Source organism: Citrus sinensis, chromosome 2, assembly GCF_022201045.2.
Source record: "Citrus sinensis cultivar Valencia sweet orange chromosome 2, DVS_A1.0, whole genome shotgun sequence".
Lineage (NCBI taxonomy): Eukaryota > Viridiplantae > Streptophyta > Magnoliopsida > Sapindales > Rutaceae > Citrus > Citrus sinensis.
In genome coordinates, this window is record NC_068557.1 from 1969265 (window position 1) to 1990686 (window position 21422).

The 21422-nt window shown below is 31.5% G+C and overlaps 1 protein-coding gene and 1 long non-coding RNA gene across 2 annotated transcripts; both read right to left on the reverse strand.

The window, feature by feature from the left end:
* Window positions 1–4144: 4144 nt before the first annotated feature.
* Window positions 4145–6686, reverse strand: LOC112496317 (uncharacterized). Its single transcript, XR_008052446.1, has 2 exons — window positions 6335–6686; window positions 4145–4480 (listed from the first exon to the last, which is right to left on the reverse strand). It is a non-coding gene; the product is annotated as an uncharacterized LOC112496317 (long non-coding RNA).
* Window positions 6687–10739: 4053 nt separating this feature from the next.
* Window positions 10740–14557, reverse strand: LOC102627631 (MDIS1-interacting receptor like kinase 2-like). The gene is made up of 3 exons (XM_006493607.1): window positions 13063–14557; window positions 11755–12975; window positions 10740–11032 (listed from the first exon to the last, which is right to left on the reverse strand). Exons 1-3 carry the CDS (start codon window positions 14555–14557, stop codon window positions 10740–10742), a joined length of 3009 nt encoding a protein of 1002 aa, XP_006493670.1.
* Window positions 14558–21422: the final 6865 nt, after the last annotated feature.

Here is a 21422-nt window from a genome sequence, read left to right on the forward strand (position 1 = left end):
AACTTTCATTAAATCAAATGGTGATTACAGACATAATTTGAGGGGGAAAGTGGTCCCGCCAAATACAAGTGTCATCACTAGCTACTGCTATTTTGGCTAGAGCATGAGCAATTACATTGCTATCTCTTGGAATATGCTGTACGTATTTTGAGCAAATTTCCTTCTCTTTGCATTTCGCTTTGGATTTCTTCTATGATCCAGCAAATTTCAGTATTGCTGCTTTTCTTTTGCAACACAAGGTCAACCACATCTTTACAATCCGTTTCAATGGTTAAAGGGGTCGAACCTGCATCAATGGCCACTTGAATACCCCATTTTACTGCTGCAGCTTCCACCAGTGCCACATCTCCAGTAAAACAAAGTCTGCTTGATTGCTGCTGCCACAATATTTTTGTTTCCATCTCTAATCATCACTCCCAACCCTCCTTTGTGTGCATCTCTGTTAATAGCTGCATCTACATTCACCTTAAAATATCTTTGGGTCAAATTTTGCACTCTTGAAAATTCCTCTAAGGATGCTTTTACTGCTGTTTTCATTTTTGACATTTTGACTCTCTCATAAGCCGCCACTGTAGCTTCAGCTTTTGCAACCAAAAAATTGGGGTCTTGAACTTTGCTCTAAAAAACAAACTGATTTCTTTCATGCCATGCTGTCCAACATTGTGCAATTATCATCTTCAACTCCTCTTTGCTTCTCCTTCTTGCTATCTCATGCATCATGTCTAGTAAATCTTGATTACCAAGAAACTGCAAATTTTCTTTAAAAGGGGTCAACTTCCACATCTCTTAAGCTACTTTGCAGTCCATTACAGCATGCCTAACATTTTCAGCCTTCATTTTACATCTTGGGCAAAATGGATCTTGTAAGACTTTCCTCTTCTATAAATTTTCTGCTGTTGGATGCAAATTCCTTGCGGCTCTCCACATAAAAATTTTAGTTTTTTTCCGGTAGCTCCAGACACCAAATCACATTCCATTGACAACTGTTTGCTCTAGAACAGCTTGGATTATCGGGGTGTTTAATCTTCTGAGCTAATTGGAATCGACTTTTTACTGAATACTGCCCTTTTTTATCATAATGCCAGATAATTTAATCTGGTTTTGGGCTGCTTGGAAGTGGTATACGCAGAATTTGCTCAGCATCTTCTGGCTTAAAATGCTGGTGAATCAAATACTCTTTCCACTACTAACTATCATCAATGAGGTCTGCCACCATGCTCTCCACATCTAAATTTGCAACTGTGATAGGTTTGAATGCTTGCAGTCTAGGAATCTAGTTGCTTTTGAGCACTTTAATTTTTTTTCCCAAGCCAATTCTCCATCTCATCCCTTTTTCCATAATTTGCCTGCCCTAGATTATGCTTCTCCAGATAAAAGACCGATTAGAAACTACTTTTGCTTCCAAAAAATCTGTGGTTTTGAAGTATCTTTCTTTTAGTATCCTTGCCATTAAAGATTCTGGTTCTTGGATTATTTTCCAGCTTTTTTTTCCAATCAAAGCTTTGTTGAAGCTAGTAAGGTTCCTGAATCCCAAGCCTCCTCTTCCTTTCACCTGACAGAGTATTTCCCACGTTGCCCAGTGCATACTCTTTTGCTCCTTTTTTGAACCCCACCAAAACCGTGCTATGGCTCTCTAAATATCATCACATATGGTTGTGGGAATTCTAAATACACTCACCGCATAAGCTGGTACTGCCTGTGCCACAGCCTTGATCAAAATCTCCTTGCCCCCGCTAGAAAACATCTTACTATGCCAGCTGAATATCTTATTGAAAATTCTCAGCTTAATGTCCTTGAAAAAACAGACTTTCTTTCTCCCAATCATTGAAGGCAAAGCCCATATATTTTTCATGCTTTGATACAACATCGAGTTGAAAAATATCTTTAATTTTATTTATCTGCTCAGCTGAGATCCTTCCACTAAATAACATAGATGATTTTCCATAATAAAAAATTTGCCACGATGCACTTGCGTAGCAATAAAAAATTTTCTTTAAACCAACTCAATTCTAACATAAAAAAATATCCCTATTTTATAAATTATTTGTCATGCCTATTTTAAAACCCATCTATACATGTTTTTCTACCAATACTCTCATCTTATACTATGTATTATGTACCGTGCAATTGTAGCAAGGTAGGTGGACCCTTATTATTGAGAATTTGTGATAAAATTTAAAACTTATGGTATTTTATACATAATAATTTCAAAATCATTATGTATCAATTGAATGTGGAGAGGAAACTAAAGGTCGTACCACTTACTTTTGTCTTACTTTTAGTTAATCACACTGCACCATCTTATATTTTATGAAAAATAAAATACACACTAGAATTTATAAATTTTTATATATAAGTCATTTTTTGGGATTAAATGGTATTTGAAAATTTATATATATAGAAGTTACAAATTTTCATTCATATATATATATATATATATATATATATATATATTATTTGAAATTCAAAATTTAATAAAGATACAAATGTAAAAGTATATGTTTTTAGTTTTTTTTAGTTGAAAAAACAAATAATAAAATATTTATTTTTAAAAATTAAAAAATAAACATATTAGTCAGATTTACATATTTATATTAATTCATGTTTATTTAAATTTGAGAAAAAAAAACAGTACCTAAATAATGATCGATAATTTTTATTTGTAAATGTATATTTTAATTAAATAGTTCAGATCAAATTGATTTATATTTTAACGGATTGGATCGAATTGAATCCAACATATAAAATTTAACATTTAATAAATTGGACTTTGATTTTAATAAAATCCAATAGATTTTCAAGGCTGTGCAAATCTGCTGACAAGGAGGGCTATACAGTTGCGATCCAGCAAATATGGATTACTGTTAATGGGTCAAAACAGAAAGGGGTCCTTGCGCTCAGCTTTCTGATAAAGCCCTTACTGTGGAGAAGTGGAAGTTACGGGCCAGAAACGTGGAGGCCTGGGAAAGGAATTTGATCCATTAGCGAGTATTTGGCAGCCCACACTAGCTCGATCAACATCGGCTAAAACGATTTCAGCCTTTTTTTTATGCTGATATGGGTCAGTACTACCGTGGTCAGCTCGTTATATACAAACTGATATTTATGCAAAAAAAAAAAAAAAAAAAATCCCGAGTGGAGCTATTAGCACCCGTCTAAAGATCTTTTAAAACCCATATTCTAAATTTACCTTATTAACATATTTAAAAAATTGTCTGGAGTTCATAATATCCTAGTTAATTCTCAAAATAGCCCTGATTCACACCCCACCATGTCTCCTTCATTAACCCCAACACTGCTAGTTGTTTTTCAATTTCGTCGTTAACAAAGCGAATGTTTGTATTTTAATTTATTTCTAAAATTTAAAATTGAGAGAGAGAAACCATTTTAAATTTTTTTATGGGGTTAATTAAGAAATGGTTGCTAATTTTCGGTTTTAGATTTTCTTCAATGCCATATAAATATTTCAAATTGCTAGAAATAGTTTTGGATAAAGATCGAAATGTAAAATGCATATAAATTTTAATAAATTAACATTTCATTAAAGCTGAAAACAATCTTTAATTGTTTATATTTATCTAGGCCCACTACTAACAGGAGTGGCAAATGTGCAGACTGGGCCAAATTTCAGCCAAGCCCATATTTTATGGAACAAGCCTAGGCCCCACTTCAAGAAAAATCAATTTCTAAACACAAAATGCTGCAAAAATATAATAATTAACAAATATTTCATTGGAAAGACCAACACTAAATTTGGTAATTTTCATTTATTAGTGCATCGTCAATAAAAATAAAAAAGGTATTAAGTGTTGACATAAATGCTTTTATAACATTAATTTTAATGATGACAAACCATTGTGTCATTTAAGAATATTGAAGCTTTTAAAATTAGTTAAGTTCTTAACGGGCAAGAGTAAGTTTCTAGAAACAAATGGATAACCATTAATATTAAAATAGCAAACCAAATATATAAGGTTTAACTGAAACTTTGATTTTGGATGAAAGTGGTGAACCGTCTATCACAAATGGTTAACCGACAATTCCGAAAAGGAATTAGTTTGCAAATGATGAACTGTCTAGCACAAACGGCTAGTGGATAAATTCTTGCAGGGTCTCTAGAAATACACAGCAAACGGACATCCTCTAATGGTTATTCGACAAAAATATCTGCATAATAGTAACTTACACAAAGCCAAAATAATAATCCAATAGTAGTTAACAACGATCTGATTATACCCAAAAAATCAACAACAACTAGTTTTATTCTCTAAGTGTAAAAAAGCTTAATTATATTCAAATTAAAGAGGATTCTACAATTATCATTGAGCCTACTATTGTGTATTCAACATTTCTTGTACTTATAGCTTGTTATTCCTTCATCAAACTAAATTTTGGGCTTTTATTTGTAAATACATACATTGTGTGAGGAAAAGTTTGTGTAATTTGCATTTCAATATCAAAATTGAGAGGTTGCTGCTACCTGCATTAAAAAAATGACAATTAAGTTACAAGAAACTCAAGTAAATGCATAACAAATAGATAGTACGGTGTCCTACACATTCCACAAGTTTCATACCGTCAACAAAAAGGCCTAACTGGACAAGAATCAAAACTATACTTTGTAAATGGATCGTGAATTTTTAACTCCTCCAGTACACCCTTCCATAACTCAAAGATAGCATTCCATCATCGCCATTATCACATTCTTCTGCCAGTTCATACTTAAACATGCACGCCAAAATAGAGAAAATATAACACCAGCTGATAGGGAGCTAAACCCCTTAACTCTGAATACAAGGTGAAAAAAACAAATATGTTTCCTAATGCTTATATAATATCCCGATTTTAGCTTTAGAAATAGAAACTCATCCACAATCAACTAAGTGGATTATCCCCATAAAAGTTCAGTTTAGCTTCCATTCTAAATAGCTTACAAATATATTCTATATGTAGATCCTACAATGGGAACAAAATCCTAATACCAACCACGTAAAAGAAGAAGCCAGATTTAATAAACACTTTATTTTCCCCTTACATACAGTCTTGAATCGATAACATTACTTTATCCCTTTCCAACAATCTTTCAGCAAACACTTGGCATTCACCCACCAATGCTAGCCCCATAAAACATTTATACAATTAGTGAGTGCTATATAAAAGGCAAAGCAATAAAAAACAAAGTATCAAGTACAAACATCCACTAACAATAATTATCTAGCACTAGAAAAAAAAAAAAGGCAAGAATGGATAGGAACTATAAAATTTCAGTAAATATATGAAGAGAAAACTTTGAACGAGCAAGCCAGAACTTACTTGATAAGCTAACTTAACAATACATAGCATATAATGTAAAATCTGTATCAAACTCTTAAACCAAAAAAAAATGTTGTTTACTAATTAACAATTTTTCTCAAATCAGTCCAAAACATTGAACTCAAGCTAGAAATTATAGATATTTAAAAAAAAAAATTACTCCATAAAAGCTGAATTGATAGAAGTAGGTGGCTTTCCAATTCAATGAACGGTAGCTCCACTGCAGAAAAATAGCCTCGTGTCTCCAGAAAATTCAATTAAACTGAACCAAAATGTTCATCAAATATCTTTCATTTTATTCAACTCAAAAGCAATTGAATTTCATAAGAAAAAAAAAAAATTGTAATTTAAGCATACATGAGCAACATCTAATCAACAGCCAAACAATGAACAAAAACGAAAAGACAATGTGGCTTACAAAAGAGCGTCCATTAAAACGCCAGTTATATATCAAATTGTACCAAACACAAGTAAGGAAATAAGTTATCCTATTAGATTAGAAATAAATTGAATCTACATATAATCCATAAGACTATCATGGAAAATCATCTACGTGCATTGAAGGATTTAGGATTTAGAGAATTACTGAACATTGAAACAATTAAAATTTGTAGAAAGCAAGGACTTCGGTCCAGCGGAGAATTGAAAATTCTTCTTAAATTAGAAAAAAGTTTATTAAAACTAAACTAAATTAATTTTATTAAATCTACTAGTAATTGCTATTAAAAAGAGTTGGATATTATTTTGAGGAGTCTAGTGTATATAATTTTCTTATGAATTTACTAAACTATCACTTAGATATTATATATAAACCTAAAATGGAAGAAAATTTGCATAAATCTTGAGATAAGATGGAAATAAAATTGAGAATGGGAAAATATCATTCTCGAAAACTTGAAGGTATAAAATCTTTCTTTTAGGAATCCAAAATATTTTGTCAAAAAAAAAATCACATGTATCGTTTTGCACTACTTGGAATATATTAGGAAATTGGGAATCAAAATTAGGTAGCTGACTTTACCTTTTTACCATATCAAAAAGCTTTTCCTTATATTCTTGGCGGAAAACAGAAACTTTGGTACGCAGCGGAGGATAACAGCTTCAATGCACGGCAGATAAGAGAGATTGCAGTGCGCGGTGGAGAAGAAAGGCTGCAGCGAATGGCGCAGACAGAGCCCACAGTGAGCGGCAGTTTGTGTTCTTCAACAACATTCGACTTAGAGTTTACTAAGAGTGTGGGTTCTGATTGATGGTTGGTTGGGAGTGTGGTTTCGATTTACTTTCAGTTTCTTCAGTCAATATTTCCTTGGCTCTTGTTTTGTTTTGTTATGTTAATTTTAGTTTTAGGGTTTCGGTAGAAATAAAGGAGGGAATTGAATTTGAAAAGAGAAAGAAATGAGAACTCAAAACATTTCCACTTGTTTAATTTATAGTGATAACATTTTAATCATAAGAATGACACCGTTTAGATTTAATGAAATTGAAAGAAAATAAAAGTAAAATTAAAATTATTTCTCTAATTTTTCAGTCAATCAAGCTCATATTATTGATAACAAATCGAGACCCTTCAAAAGTCCGTCCAATTTTGGATAGGCCGGGCCTAGATGAGCTTGAGCCGAGCTTGTGCCGGAACTAAGCTTTTCTATTAAATATGAGATAATTTTTTAATAAAATAAAAACTTAAATTAAAGTTAATTATTTAATACATAATAGAATAATAGTCTAATATACAAAATATTAGTAACATAATGTAATCACAAATACTAATATAAAAATATTAATTCAATATTTTGAGTTTTTTATTTAAATTGTATTTATTTTTATTTATAAATTAAAAAGTTTACTAGACCTTTATCTAAACCTAATTAGTGTGGGATTTGAAACTTTCGGCCCATATTTAAGCCCAACTCATGTGGCCCAGACTTCAAACCCACAGGCCAGCCTGTACTTTTTGGCTTATCCTATCAATATTTGATTAATTATAATATCAATAATTACTAGCAATTATACGTAAAAGGTGCCAAAAACCGCTTAAGTTATCAAATATTGTTATGGTTTTATTTAGTATAAAAAACTTAGTATAGCGTTTTTTATTTTTCTATAAGTGATTGATGGTCCTTTTAACAGTAGTTTTGGAGATTCTACTTGTGGGGCTATCTTTAGGGATGCTCATGGCTTTTATCTTGGATGATATGGGCAACCTTTGGTCATTATACTGTTTATTATGCTGAGATGCTGCGATCTTAGCCATTCAAGTAGCGGCCGATCAAGGCCAGAATAAGTTATGGCTTGAAACTTACTCTATGTTGGTGCTTCATGTTTTTTAGCAATCCAAAGCTGGATCCTCCTCCGGTTCTAAGAAATCGTTATATTATTTGTCATTCTTTGATTGATTCGTTTATTTCGGATTCCTCTTACTCTACATCATATTGCTAGTCTCTTGTCCAAATCTGTCTATGGCTTCTTGCTACCGTTTTGTATAATGCATGCTTATGTCAACTTGGTAGGCAGGTTATACGTAAAGGACTTTTGATCTTCTCCTATTTTCATTTCTTCTAATCTTTTGAGGATCTTACAGTATGAGACAATAAGTAAATTGAAAGGTTTAAGTTTTTTTTCTTTTTTATTTTTATAGTGACAGATTATTTGAATAGATCTGCCTTTTGGTTTTCCAATTGTAGAACCCAAAAGCTTAAAAATTAGAAATAAACATCATAGAAGATTAATAATTAAAAGATTTGAGTGATGATCTTTTTGATATTTTAAAGAGTGTGTGAAGTAAAATTAAATTTTTTAAAAAAAATTTAAGATGAGGACTCATGAAATTTCTATCTCCTTCCCATTTTCCCTAATACTGCTGGTTGTCCTACTAAGTGAAATTCCACGCATCTTATGATTTTGTCGGCATTGCAGTATAAGATACTTTGGCTTGATTAAAGTAACTTGATGGACAAAATTTTGGCCAAAAGTGTCATCCACGAAGAGTCAAGTCCACCATTTTACACTTGTTGCCATTATCATCATGCTTTTTATCATTGTCACCATCTGACCTATCTAGTTAAGAAGTGGTTAGGTGAGGCTCAGGCTGATATGCTTGCAATCGATCAGTCAATTCATTCGTAATGTTGGCATGGACAAAGATTGTGCGTAACGAGGAAGAAAGAAAACCATGCCATACCGCATCAACAAGAAATGTCTTCAAATGACCATAGAAATTATTTATCTTTTTATGGATGCATTTAAATTTTATGCTTTACTATAGGATAATTTTATAGACTATGACTTGACTTAATTTGATAGACATATTTTTTATTGGCTTTAATTTATTTTAATATGTTTGGGTTGGTAAAATAATTTTATACTTCAATTATAATGTGAATATATCATGTTCGAGAAATAAAATCATTAGTTAGTCAAAAATTGAGTACCCTCGGGGATTTCTATTTATCATAGAGATGGGGAGGATATGGGATACAAGTAATTATGACGGGGCGAAGAGAGTATAAAGACGTAAGCAAAGTGCTGAGAATGAGGTATGGGGATGTGAATCTCCTCTTCTCTCCTACCCCCTGCCGTTCTTACTGGTGTATTATGTCATGGAGCAATTATTCATGCATCATAGTCCTAGCGGACACAAAAGAAAGTCAGAAGTGGCGTGTTGGAAAGATGCTAAACATCCATTTTTTGAGAAAGACTTATATTGGTGCTAAAATAGTGCACCCACCCAACGGAGACATGTCATATTGTAGGCAATGAGATTCATTTATGAATAAAAAATAATTTATAATATCAAATTAGGTGGGTCCTATTGTGGGACTCAATTGACTTGTTTAAATGGCACGTTTCCAATACCGAGCTGGTGTGCGTGAAGTATGCAATTTTTCCTCCCATTTCTAGTCTTCCATTTTTTTTCCCAAAAGAAAGTGATTTGGCACCCATTTTTCTAGTAAAAATAATTTTTTAATAAACAGTAATCAGTGATGGAGCCAGAAATTTAATTCAATGAGGCCAACTTTTTAGCCTATTAAAGACAAAAAATAAAGAAAAAAATTAGGTACTTCAATACTAATATAGATTATTAATATTTCAGAATATAGATATTATAAAATATTTTAGACCTAATTTATTGTGTTTGTGTTGGTCTGGGAAATTGAAAGTTTGAAACCACCATTTAATGTAGTTATCTCTCATTTAGAGTAAAACATAATAGTATATTTATCACTTACACAAAAAATGGTAGGAACGAATATCCATATTTAGAGCATCATGGAACAAAATATCCCCATACTACTATTGCACCAATCATGTTGTTTGCAGAATTGTTTGAGAAAGTTTTTAAGGTGGCAGAAGGGTAGAGAAATTCTGATCCTCACAGGGGACATAGAGATGTCTGAACGCGGAAGAATAATGCAGAAGTTTGAGGACTCCAGTGGGCCTTCAAGGATATTTGCTGCATCAATGACCGCATGCGCTGACGGCGTTAGTTTGAAAGCTCGCGGGTGATTCAGAGTGGAACCCTTCCAAGAAAAAGCAAGACTTTGGGCGTGCTTATGGGCCCGGTCAGCAAAAGATGGTTCATGTGTATCAGCTCTTGGCGTCAGGCACACTCGAAGAAGACAACGTCAGTGGACGTAATAAATTCTCTCTAAATTTAAATCCATATTTATTTCAACTGTAAAATATTTACGTTCATCACAAGTTTCAAAGCGGTAATATGAACAGTAATAAATAATCAGAAAAAAAGGCTGGAAAAAAAAAAGGGTAAAAGCTTGTTTAGTCCCTATATTATGAGGTTAGTGTCCATTTAGTCCCTGTATTTTTAAAAACACCTCAAAACATCCCTGCTACTAAATATTGACACTTATGCCATTATTATTATTTTTTTAACTTACTTTTACAATATTACATTTTTACAATAATGTTTCTTTTTTGGATATTAATAAAAAATTAAATTATCAAATTAAACTCAAAAATAAAATAAAAACAAAAAAGGTATATATTAATTTTTGTGGAAGCTCACGTATGTCTAAAAAATTAATATCGTAAAAAATTACATTATCAATTTTTTTAGAAAAATTAATATTTTAACTCAAGAGTGTGTTCCACAAAAATTAATATAAATTTTTTAATTTTATTTTATTTTTTGGTGTTAAACTAGTAATTTATTTTTTTCTTTTTAATAATGTCTAAAAAAATTATTATAATATGGTTATTTTTTTCTTTTTAATAATGTCTAAAAAATTATTATAATAGGGCAATATTATAAAAATAAGTTAAAAGGAACAAAAGATAATGGCAAAAGTGTCAATAATTTAATGGTAGGGATGATTTGAGGTATTTTTAAAAATATAGGGACTAAACGGGCACTAACTTTAAAATATAGGGACTAAACGAGTTTTTACCCAAAAAAAAATGACTTGGCTGATTTATTTGCATAATAAGTTACAAACTTTTTTCATGGTTGGTCTAGCTTCTGGACTCTCAACTAAGCATAAAATGGCAACCTCCATAATTGACATCAGTTTGTCCATAACATCACGAGACGGAGTTGGAAGCCGATGGTCCAAATTTTGATTAATCTCTGTGATCATATTCGAAAATGAAGAAAAATTTGTGGAAACATAATCTCTTGGATGATTCCCCTTGATCACTTCCAAAGCTAAAACTCCAAAACTATGCACATCGTACTTTTCAGTAGCCCTCATCATGTGAGCAATCTCTGCAAGTTGATAGAAAAATATCATAGACTATACAGGTAGCATCAATAACTAATAAATGGTTCATCTCAAATAAGCAATAGTATATGCTTGGGTAGAGCCACACGATGGAAAGCTGGGTATATGTCCAGTATATATATATATATATATATATATATCATTCTTAGATGCAAATGTCGGCATTTTTTTTTAATGCGGACACACTTTTAAACAATGCGGTTTAAAAGAATTAGTATTTAAATGTACAATAAAACCGTGCGGTTTAAAAGAGTTAAAATTTAATTCTTTTAAATTTCGCGGTTTTAAAGTGTCTGCATGAAAAAAAAAAAAAGAACGCCTGCACTACAGAAGGACTATATATATATATATATAAGATGTTTAAATATAAATAAAACTGTAATTCACAAAATACATTAACATATAAATCTTTAATTAAAAAAGGGAAAGGGGTAGTGATATCCTCCATTATTTGACAAAATGATTAAAGAGACCTTTTTATTTTTATAAATGTCACATAGACCCCTTTTTAGAATATATTATAGCTCTATTTTGTGTTCAAAACTAGTGAAGCAAACCTTCTTTAATAGTTTGTTAGGTCTCATAAGAGGTATGCGCGACCAATTTTAAAAATAATTGGTTCGCTATTATCATTTTGCCTAACCATGAGATGTCCATTCTTTTTTCCCAAAGAAGTATATATAAGGGCTGAAAAATACATATATACCTGGAGCAGCATATCCAAATGTGCCTGCAAATGCAGTCCAGTTAGATGAGTGTGGGTTTAGAAACTTTGCGATCCCAAAATCTGAAACATGAGCTTCGTGTTCTGAATCAAGCAAAACATTCTTGCTTGATATGTCTCCATGTACAATTGGTGGCAAACAATCATGGTGCAAGTACGACAAAGCATTAGCTACACCTTTGATCACATTCATTCTCTGATTCCAGCCGAATTCTTTTGCTGCTGCATCATCTTTAAGGATTGTGGTCAAGCTACCCCTATCAAGATATTCAGAAACTATAAATGAGTGTTGGGCATTAGAACAAAATCCGTGAAATTTTATAATATTTCGATGTCGTATCTCAGTCAATGCTAAAACTTCATTCAAGAATTCATCCTGGTCCGCCATCTCATCGAAAAGTAGCTGCGAGTTGAATTTCTTAACTGCAAAGATAATCCCAGAAGGCAACTCCGCTTTATACACACTTCCTTGTCTGCCTTTTCCAATGCAATACTTCTCGCCAAAATCATCTATTGCTTTAATGATTTCTTCATATAAAAATTTCCCATTGAAATTTAGGACCGAAGAAAATCCGAAAGGGTCGCCAAAATCATCTGTTGCTTTAGGACCGAAAAACGTTCTCCGTTTTTCCTGTGAATCCCTCTTTCTTTGCCCAAAAAATAAGAAAAATCCAAACAGACCTATCAAAAGCACAACCATTCCTAGAATAGGGAACACAATTACAACCCATTTCTTTCTCGAAGTTTGTTCGTGAGACATGAAAGCATCACAAGATGGTAATGCCTTAAAATTGCCACACAATCCTTTATTCCCTTCCATTAGACCGTCTTTGAACGCGGTGCTGTTAGGAATTGGTCCCTGTAACTCATTATAGGCTATGTCAATGCGTGACAAGCTGCGCATTTCTTCAAAGCATCCTGGAATTAAATCAAAGAGGTTATTGTGGGACAAATTCAGCTCCTCCAAGCTTTCCATATTACAGATTTGAGGTGGTATCTCTCCCTGGAGAAAGTTATGACTCAAATCTAACTCTGAAAGATGAATCAACTTCTCAAATTCAGTTGGGATTTTATGGTTAAATTGATTGTTGCTCAGATTTAAGTAGTGCAGCTTCGACAAGTTGCCCATACTTTTTGGAATCGAGCTACTCAATTTGTTTGCAGACAGGTCGAGATATTGAAGTTCAGTTAATGAGCCAAATTCTAGAGGCACGCCTCCAGAGAGTTGATTCAAATTCAAAATTAGCTTGTTTAGAGAAAATAACTTTTCAAATTGCACTGGAATTTTACCAACAATGTGATTTGAAGAAAGGTCAAGAACTTGTAATTTGGATGAATCTCCAATCTCAGGTGGTATGCTCCCATAAATATTATTCATAGAAGCATTGAAAGTGCCTAATTTTGGAAAGTTTCTCCAATTAAATGAGATTTCACCATAAAGATTGTTTTGGCTGAGATCTAGGAAAGTTAGGTTTGGATGATCACCAAAAGCTTCATACACCTTTCCAAAGAGATTGTTTTGGTTAAAACGTAACCTTTCTAGACTTGTCAAATTTCTAAAACTTTTAGGGATTAGACCAAAAAGATGGTTTTCACACATGTTTACCAAAACCAACTTAGTGAGATTACCAATTGAATGAGGAATAACCCCACTAAGATGATTTCTGCAGAGCTCTAATTTAGAAAGAGACTTCAAGTATCCTATTTCGTTAGGAACAAGACCATAAAACCCATTGTCATAAAGATATAAAGTTCTTAGAGAGCTAAGATTGCCAATTGAAGGAGGAATAACACCATCGAGTTGATTTATGTACAACCCTAGTTCTGAAAGAGCCTCCAAGTTTCCTTGAGTAGGAGGGATGGAACCAGAAAGTGAATTATTAAAAAGAGACATTAAAGTCAAGCTACTCAAATTACTAAAAGAAAGGGGGATTGAACCAAAAAGCTGATTTTCACTCAAGTCTAACTCGAAAAGAGACTTCAAGTTTCCAATAACCGAAGGAATAAAACCAAAAAGTGAATTTTTATAAAGATACAATATGCCCAAGTTGCTTAAGTTAGCTAAAGAAAATGGAATTGAACCACGAAGTTGATTTTGGCTCAAATCTAGAATTGAAAGAGAATTCAAATTTCCCATAACATTTGGAATAGAGCCAAAAAGGGAGTTATTGTTAAGATACAAATAAGCCAGGTTGCTTAAGTTGCCAAGAGAAGGAGGTATCCTACCAGAAAAATTGTTGTGACACAAGGTGAGCACATTAATAAGACTCAACTTACCTATTTCTAGTGGAATTGAGCCATGCAAATGATTCACATCAAAATAAAGCATCCTCAAGCAAGTTAGATGGCCAATTTCTTGTGGTATTACCCCAGATAATTGATTATTGCCTAAATCAAGAGCTCGAAGCTTGGAGAGGTTACTGATTTGAGGGGGAATGTTACCGTACAACACATTGCAGCTTAGGTTAAGATACATAAGATGAGGAAACGATGAGAATGAAAAATCCTGAAACGTACCATTTAAACCCAAGGAGCTTAGGCTAATACTGATGACTCTTCCTACAAGGTTGCAGAAAATTCCGAACCAAGTACATGGGCTTATTTTGGTTGCATTAGCAGGATAAAGTGTCCATGATGACAACAAAGAGGAGTTAGGGTTTTGATTCTGAAGGCTTGTTTTCCAATTGAGAAGAGCATACGATTCTTTGGTAGAATCAGAAGAAACGTTATATGAAAAAGTTAACAAAAGAAATAGGATCAAAATGTTCAAGATTGGCAATCCCATGTTGTTTATGCTATTGTGTTTTGCGTGCATGTCATGAACGAGAACTTGACGTGTGTGTATATATACACACACACACAACAGCAATCAAGAGTCAAAAAGACCCTTAATCCTTTGACATGAGTTTAACGTGGAAATATTTTTCCAAATTGTTGACGTAAATATGGTGGAAAAAAGAATTTATTTGATTAGAGACCTTTAGAATCTTTCCAACACTCTCAGAAAATTTCCAACGACTCGGGACTAATGCGCTAAAATTATCAAATTATTAATTTTAGCGTTTTGGTCCCATGTTAAAATTTGTAAGGTAATATCTAATGCATTTAAATTTGTAAGACAATTCTTTCTTTATATTCTCAGTTCTCATGCATTTTTTCTGTCATTTATAAGATTTTTACTCTCTTTTACTTTATCGCTTTGAATATGTTGATGGATAAAGCTCATTTCGTCTCTCCTAAGTCTGTCTTATTTTTAATTAATAACTCCCCTCGTTCGTCGATGTTCGTGAAATGCAAAATTATAAGATAAGATGTTATGGCAAAATCCTTGTTGTTTTACATAGGCACCAGTTACCGTGTGACAAATATTTCTGGAACTGTATTCAGCTTGGCTCTCAATCCTAGGTGGCTAGGAGGATGATTAAGAAAATCATGAGCTGCAAACATACAGGCAGATCCAAAAACCATTAACGTTTTGGCTGTGGAATTGTATAATTATCATTTTTCCAGCAAGTCTTACTCCAGCTTAATTTCAAAGTCCACAACGTTATTAATACGACTACAGCTGTGATATATCCGATCGGAAATTTTGGTTCTAAATTTATTTAACCATTTATTGAATAAGGGGAACTCATCAGAATACACTTCATGATCAATCTCCGCAGCATCACTAATCCATCAAATTGCACGTCCACTTTCTTATCAAGCCTTATCAGAAGGATTGAGGAAGAAATTAATTTACCATGCGTTATAATCTTAACCCCGATTAAATGAACAAATTAAAAAAAAGATTTGTAAATATATAATCAACAATTAATTTTTTATGATAAATTTTTATTTACTTTTTATAAATTGCTCTTAACATATTCATGGAGTCATGGACTTTCTAGTCAATTTATTTCTGCATCTGGATTAAGACACTTAGGTCCCCATTGCTTTTGGCTCTTGACATTCAGCTTTGCTTTTGGCCTAGACATTCAGCTTTCTAGTGAATGATTATTATTTTCCATGTACTTTTATTTCTCCTTTTCCCATTTCATGAGATAAAAGCTCATTACAATCGGTCTAAGTCCAAAGTACTTGAACAATAAATCAATTTCCATGTACTTTCTAGTGAATGATTATTATTTTCCATGTACTTTTATTTCTCCTTTTCCCATTTCATGAGATAAAAGCTCATTACAATCGGTCTAAGTCCAAAATACTTGAACAATAAATTAAGTTCTTAATTGTTTGTTCAGCAGGAATTTGCGCTAAAATACCTCAAGAATTAGGTACTTTAGATTTATCTATATATGCAAGCGCTATTCAAAATGCCTGAGCATGAAATCGAGGGAATATCCATGTAAAATAATTGAATAGAGGGTATAGACATAAAATAGCAAACCTCTTGACGAACTTGTAATTAAAATTCTCTCCAACGGACTAGACATTTCTGTTTGTAATTCATTAGAGAAAATAAATGTTTGATTGAGCATTTCTCTTATTAATTCATGAAGGAAAATTCGAAGCCAGGTTGATGGACCAAGAAATTGAATTAAGAATTAAGATAAAAATTACATGAGAATCAAACACCAGGTCGTAGTTCTAATACAAATATGTGTGTTATTGGTAAATAAATAATATATTTTAGTGTATGTACTGATTTTTTAGAATCTTGTGACTGGTAGTTATCGAATAAGAATATTTGAGTAATTAAATTTTAATTATACATTATTATAAATATACACATGATAGAAAATTATGAAGAGATAATTAAAAAAAAATCAGAATATGATACTATTGACTAACAAGATGAGATGACATGATCATGCAGTAAATAAGATGACGAGATCTGAAGGGCGCAAGCATCCTTCGTTATCAGAGAATTGGAAAGGAATCTTTGACCTGCAGTAGTTTTCTGTGGAACACTGATAAAGAATTGTGTTCCCATGTTACTAAACTCCTCAAATTTTGAATTTGCCACTATTAATGGAGCAAGCGCCATATTCTCCAATTCCAAGTCACAAATAAAAGTCGAAGCTGAACAACTTTTTCTTTAACGTAACTGCTAAGTTGGATTCAACTTAGGTGGCGTTTGGGATTATTTTTGAAATAGTTAAAAGTGAGTTTAAAAATTTAAAAGTTAATTTTAATATTTGATAAAAAAATTAAAATCACTTTTTTCAAAATCAGTACGTCTTATAGCTCTTCTAACCGATTTTGAAAAGTAAGGAATGAGTAGTTTTTAAATTTTAATTTTGAAAATCAATTTTATTCTTTAATATAGTTCCATAAATATTCCTAAAATTATTACATGAATCCAAAATTATCTTTATTCAAATTGGAAATAAAATCAATAATTTAATAAATTTTTATTACAATTCGTTCAATATAAATTTATTAATATCAATTTATTGGTCGAATTATTATTAAATTTGTTTCACTATATTATAAATTTAATTATCAATTGTTTTGAGATAAAAATAAAAAAATAAAATCAATATATTATAAATTTATTTTAGTAAAAATTATTATAATACACAGTTAAAAATATTATAGTACATATTTTTATATGTATAAATAAATTTTATCATACATTATGTATATTTTAGTCATTTGCTTTCTCTCAGTAGTTGAGCAATAAAATTTACTAAATGTCTATAATTGCTTTCAAAACTCACAATAATTCTAAAAATAAAATTTACTAAACACTTACATGATTCTCTTCATAGTTGATTGTTTTACAACACAACTAACAACAATTATTTTAAAAATTATAGCATTCCCAAACTGGTCCTTAGAATAATTAAAGTTGTTATCATTTGTCTTCGTATTTTATATTTTTAATCTTCTATATTTAATTATTGGATTAGAATTCTTTTTTGTTCTGTGTAAATACAATATGCAATTGGCAATTAATAATTGAAAATTTAATTAAGAAGTAAATCTAATCATATATGAATAAAAACACAGTTGTTTTAAAAATCTTTTAAAACTCAGATAAATTCAAATCACGAGAAAATCCATGTCCTTTACTATAACTGCTGAAACAATCACTAGTAGGATCTAGTACTAGCTAAAATACTTGCTTTATATTAAAGATGCTCCCCGTAGCTGGACCTTTAAATTAACCCTAAACAAACTCCTACTGCTAACCATAGTAATTCTTTATTTTTAAGGAGTCTTTAACCTAGCTGGCTTCTATAGCTGCTTCCATAGGCTACCAAATGAACAAGAGCAATTAAGCTATATTTGCCTTTGATGTGATGTTGAGAATGAATAAGTCAGAGATGTTAAATATATTGCTGAATTGCTCTGTTCTTTGTTATTATTGTTTTTCGCTTTCTTGTCACTTTGATGATTCAATTCATTGTTATTGGAAGAAATATATTGCTGCCTCATAACATTGAGCTGTAGGATTCTATTTGGCTACAAATTTCTGTGATTTTCAAATTCTGAATTATTCAATTTTGTTGGTTGCTGCGGAGTTTGCGTCTGACGGGTAATTATCAACTACGAGTTTTTAATTTGTTTTAGAACTTATTTTATTCAACACTAAAAAACATATTAGCAACGAAAGAAGATCACATCAGGAGACACAGATGTGATCGATATAAAACGATGGGTTTTATTTTGAGAGGAAGCCATGGGCATTACATGCTGAAAATAGTTGGTGGTGAACGGTAGTAATGCGTAGAGAGAGTACAGATGAGAGAGGAAAAAAATAGTATTTTTATAATTTTTACAAAGTAATTTTGGAAATTAAAGATTTAATAGAAAAGTGTGGGATGAAGAGATAATTGGGGGATCAAATATCACCACTCTTGTTTGAAAAGGTAAGAGCGTGGGTAAAAGACAAACTAAGGTCATGTTTAGTATTGAGGTACTGTAACTTTTAAGCTGTAAATGCTGTAGAAAAAATTTATAATTATAAAATAAAAATTAATAATGTGTAGTAAACATAGCTCTTAAATAATAATTTGATAAAAATATTAAAGATATTATAAGTTTTTATCATAAAAGTGGATGATTAAATGAACTTAGCTTCCAAACTACCGCAGTTAGTATTTATCAAACACTTTAGTATTGTACCTTTTAAGGTAGAGTTGCCTAACCTTAATACCAAATAGAGCCTAATTTTTGGGTTCCTAACTCCTCTAAAATTAAATGGAAATGGACTAAATAAAAATCACTTGATGATGAGATCAAAACAGCATGTGTTTTGAGTAGCACTAGTTTCTTAAGAAAGTTTTTTTCAGATCGATTAAATACTCTATAAAGCACTTCATTAGAACTATTTTCCTTGTTTCTTCCCCTTGACAATATGATTGAAATATCTAGCTGCTTGATTGTCTCTTGTTCATCTTTTCTATGTCTGACTCTCAATGTATTGTTCGTCTTTACAGGATGATGATTTACGTATAGTCCTATTACTCTCATGCTGTGCACTTAAAGTAGCAAGCAACTTAAAATAGTGATTTATCGGAACCATTTTAAACTCAAGTATATAATAAGGTATTAAAAATATATGGAATAAGTTGTGATCTTTAATTAAATCAAATAGTGAGATGACTGCTGATTTTACAGGAAATAGTCTCATGGCCCTGTCCCATAGCAGCCCGAAGTCCAACTCAAAAACCAAAGTGGAGAGGCCCGATATTGTGCCATTGCTGTTGCAAACAAATAAGCTACTGCTCTTTGTTTTTGCTGCTGTTAATACTCTCTGTTTTAGCTTTTCTTTGGCTTATGATTTTTGTTTCTTTATGGCTTCTTGGCTGCTTGACTTCTTTATAACTTCTTGCTTTACTTCTTTATGGCTTCTTGTTTGACGACTTCTTTTTTTCCCCCCTGTTCTCTTCATCCTTAGCCTTTTATAGTGATTCTAAATGGAGGTGTCAACCTTCTCAAAAAAAAAAAAAAAAAAAATGGAGGTGTCAACCAATAGTCCAATACAGGTGTCAAGCAACAATAGCTATATATATTACACCTGTCCAGCAACTAGTTTTAATTGATATTATCCATTTCACTACTAGCCTCACTTATTTTATTCAGCAACAGCCATTACCACTTGTACTGAAGAAAATTTTGAGATAAGTTAGGGCTGACTTGTTGACGATGAAAACGTAGCTTGATCCTTGATGTTTAATCTTAAAAGCTAATTATAAGTACTTCAAATTCCACCTCTAAAAAATTTAATACCATCTACTTTATTTTACAATCACAATTTCCCACACCAAAATCTTAATAATTTAATATATTAATTTCAATGGTCAAGACGAAGGCTGACTTAGATTTTTTAATTGAAAAAAAATAAATAGAGAACCTATCCATTATTTTAATTATTCTATTCGCTCTCTCTAAAATTCGTTACTCCTTCAGATCCAACGAACCTGCAACTACCGCAACTTTGTCCTTTTCTAGTGGAATAAATAAATCTCATGGAAAAGTTGTTCAATGGCTAGTGTTGTGTTTATCGTAGTCGTAACTCTTCGTTGCAAAATCATAACAGTCAAAAGTTTTAAAATATTTACATATATAAGTTTATATTATTTTATAGTTTCGACCTTTGATCCATTAACCTAATTCAATTATAAACATGAGTGATAGTAAAAGGATAATTATGTAATCTTACATAAAATTTTATAAAAATATGAAAAAATGATGTGTAAACACTACTTTTTTGTATAATATACATATAATATAGAATAATAAATTGAATATGTACTAAAAATATAGGTCATTAAAATTTTAATAAATCAGAAAAGTTTTAGAGTAAAAAAAGGGTAAAATGTCAAATAAAAAATGGGAAAAAGTATTAGCTGAAATAATCAATTATTTTATCAGCACAAAACTTTATTTTTTACTTTATATTTCTATTTCTAGTATTAGATGACATATTAGTTCATCTGTACATAAATATGTTAGTTTACCTATAAAATATCAACATTACCCTTTAAATTTAAGGGAGCCATCCTAAATTTTTAAATGTAGCCCAACAAAATCATATAGAAATATTTAAAAAAGGAATAATATAAATGGAATTTGGTTTAATTTTTTAAAAATCAAAAGCTTTTGAGCTTTATGTTTCTTGGGAATTATCTATGTTTTCGGCCTTGTGAATCCTAGATTTTATAATAATTTATAATTTATTCTTGATTAAAAATGATTGAATAGTAAATTTATTAGTTTCTAAATAATTTTTTAGATCTATGGTGGCTGCTTAATTTCTTTTGCTTTGCCCTAAATTTTTTGAAACGGCTCATATGTAAAAATTTAAACATGAAATGTAAGAGGAACTATTATTGTCCTTGTGGCCGTGGTTTTTCTCCAATATAGGAGCTTTCTACGTAAATATTCTTACAATACAAAGTAAATATGTTAGCAATGCAGTTTTTAAACATGTGAAGGTAGAAATGGAAAATTTTGATGGAAGAATCAATTTTAGCCTGTAGCAAATTCAAGTCAAGAATATATTGATTTAATTTAGTTACACAAGTTAAGCAAAGGCAACATCAACCTGGTTCCACTAGTGAAAACTTTTAAAGGTGTATAAACAATCAAGACCCTGTAAAGAAGATTGTTAGAGTGGAACATGTGCGGCAAGTAGCTCAAAATCAGAAGATGGAGATACTGATAATGTCAGCTAGTGATTTGTCTCGTTTTTCCAT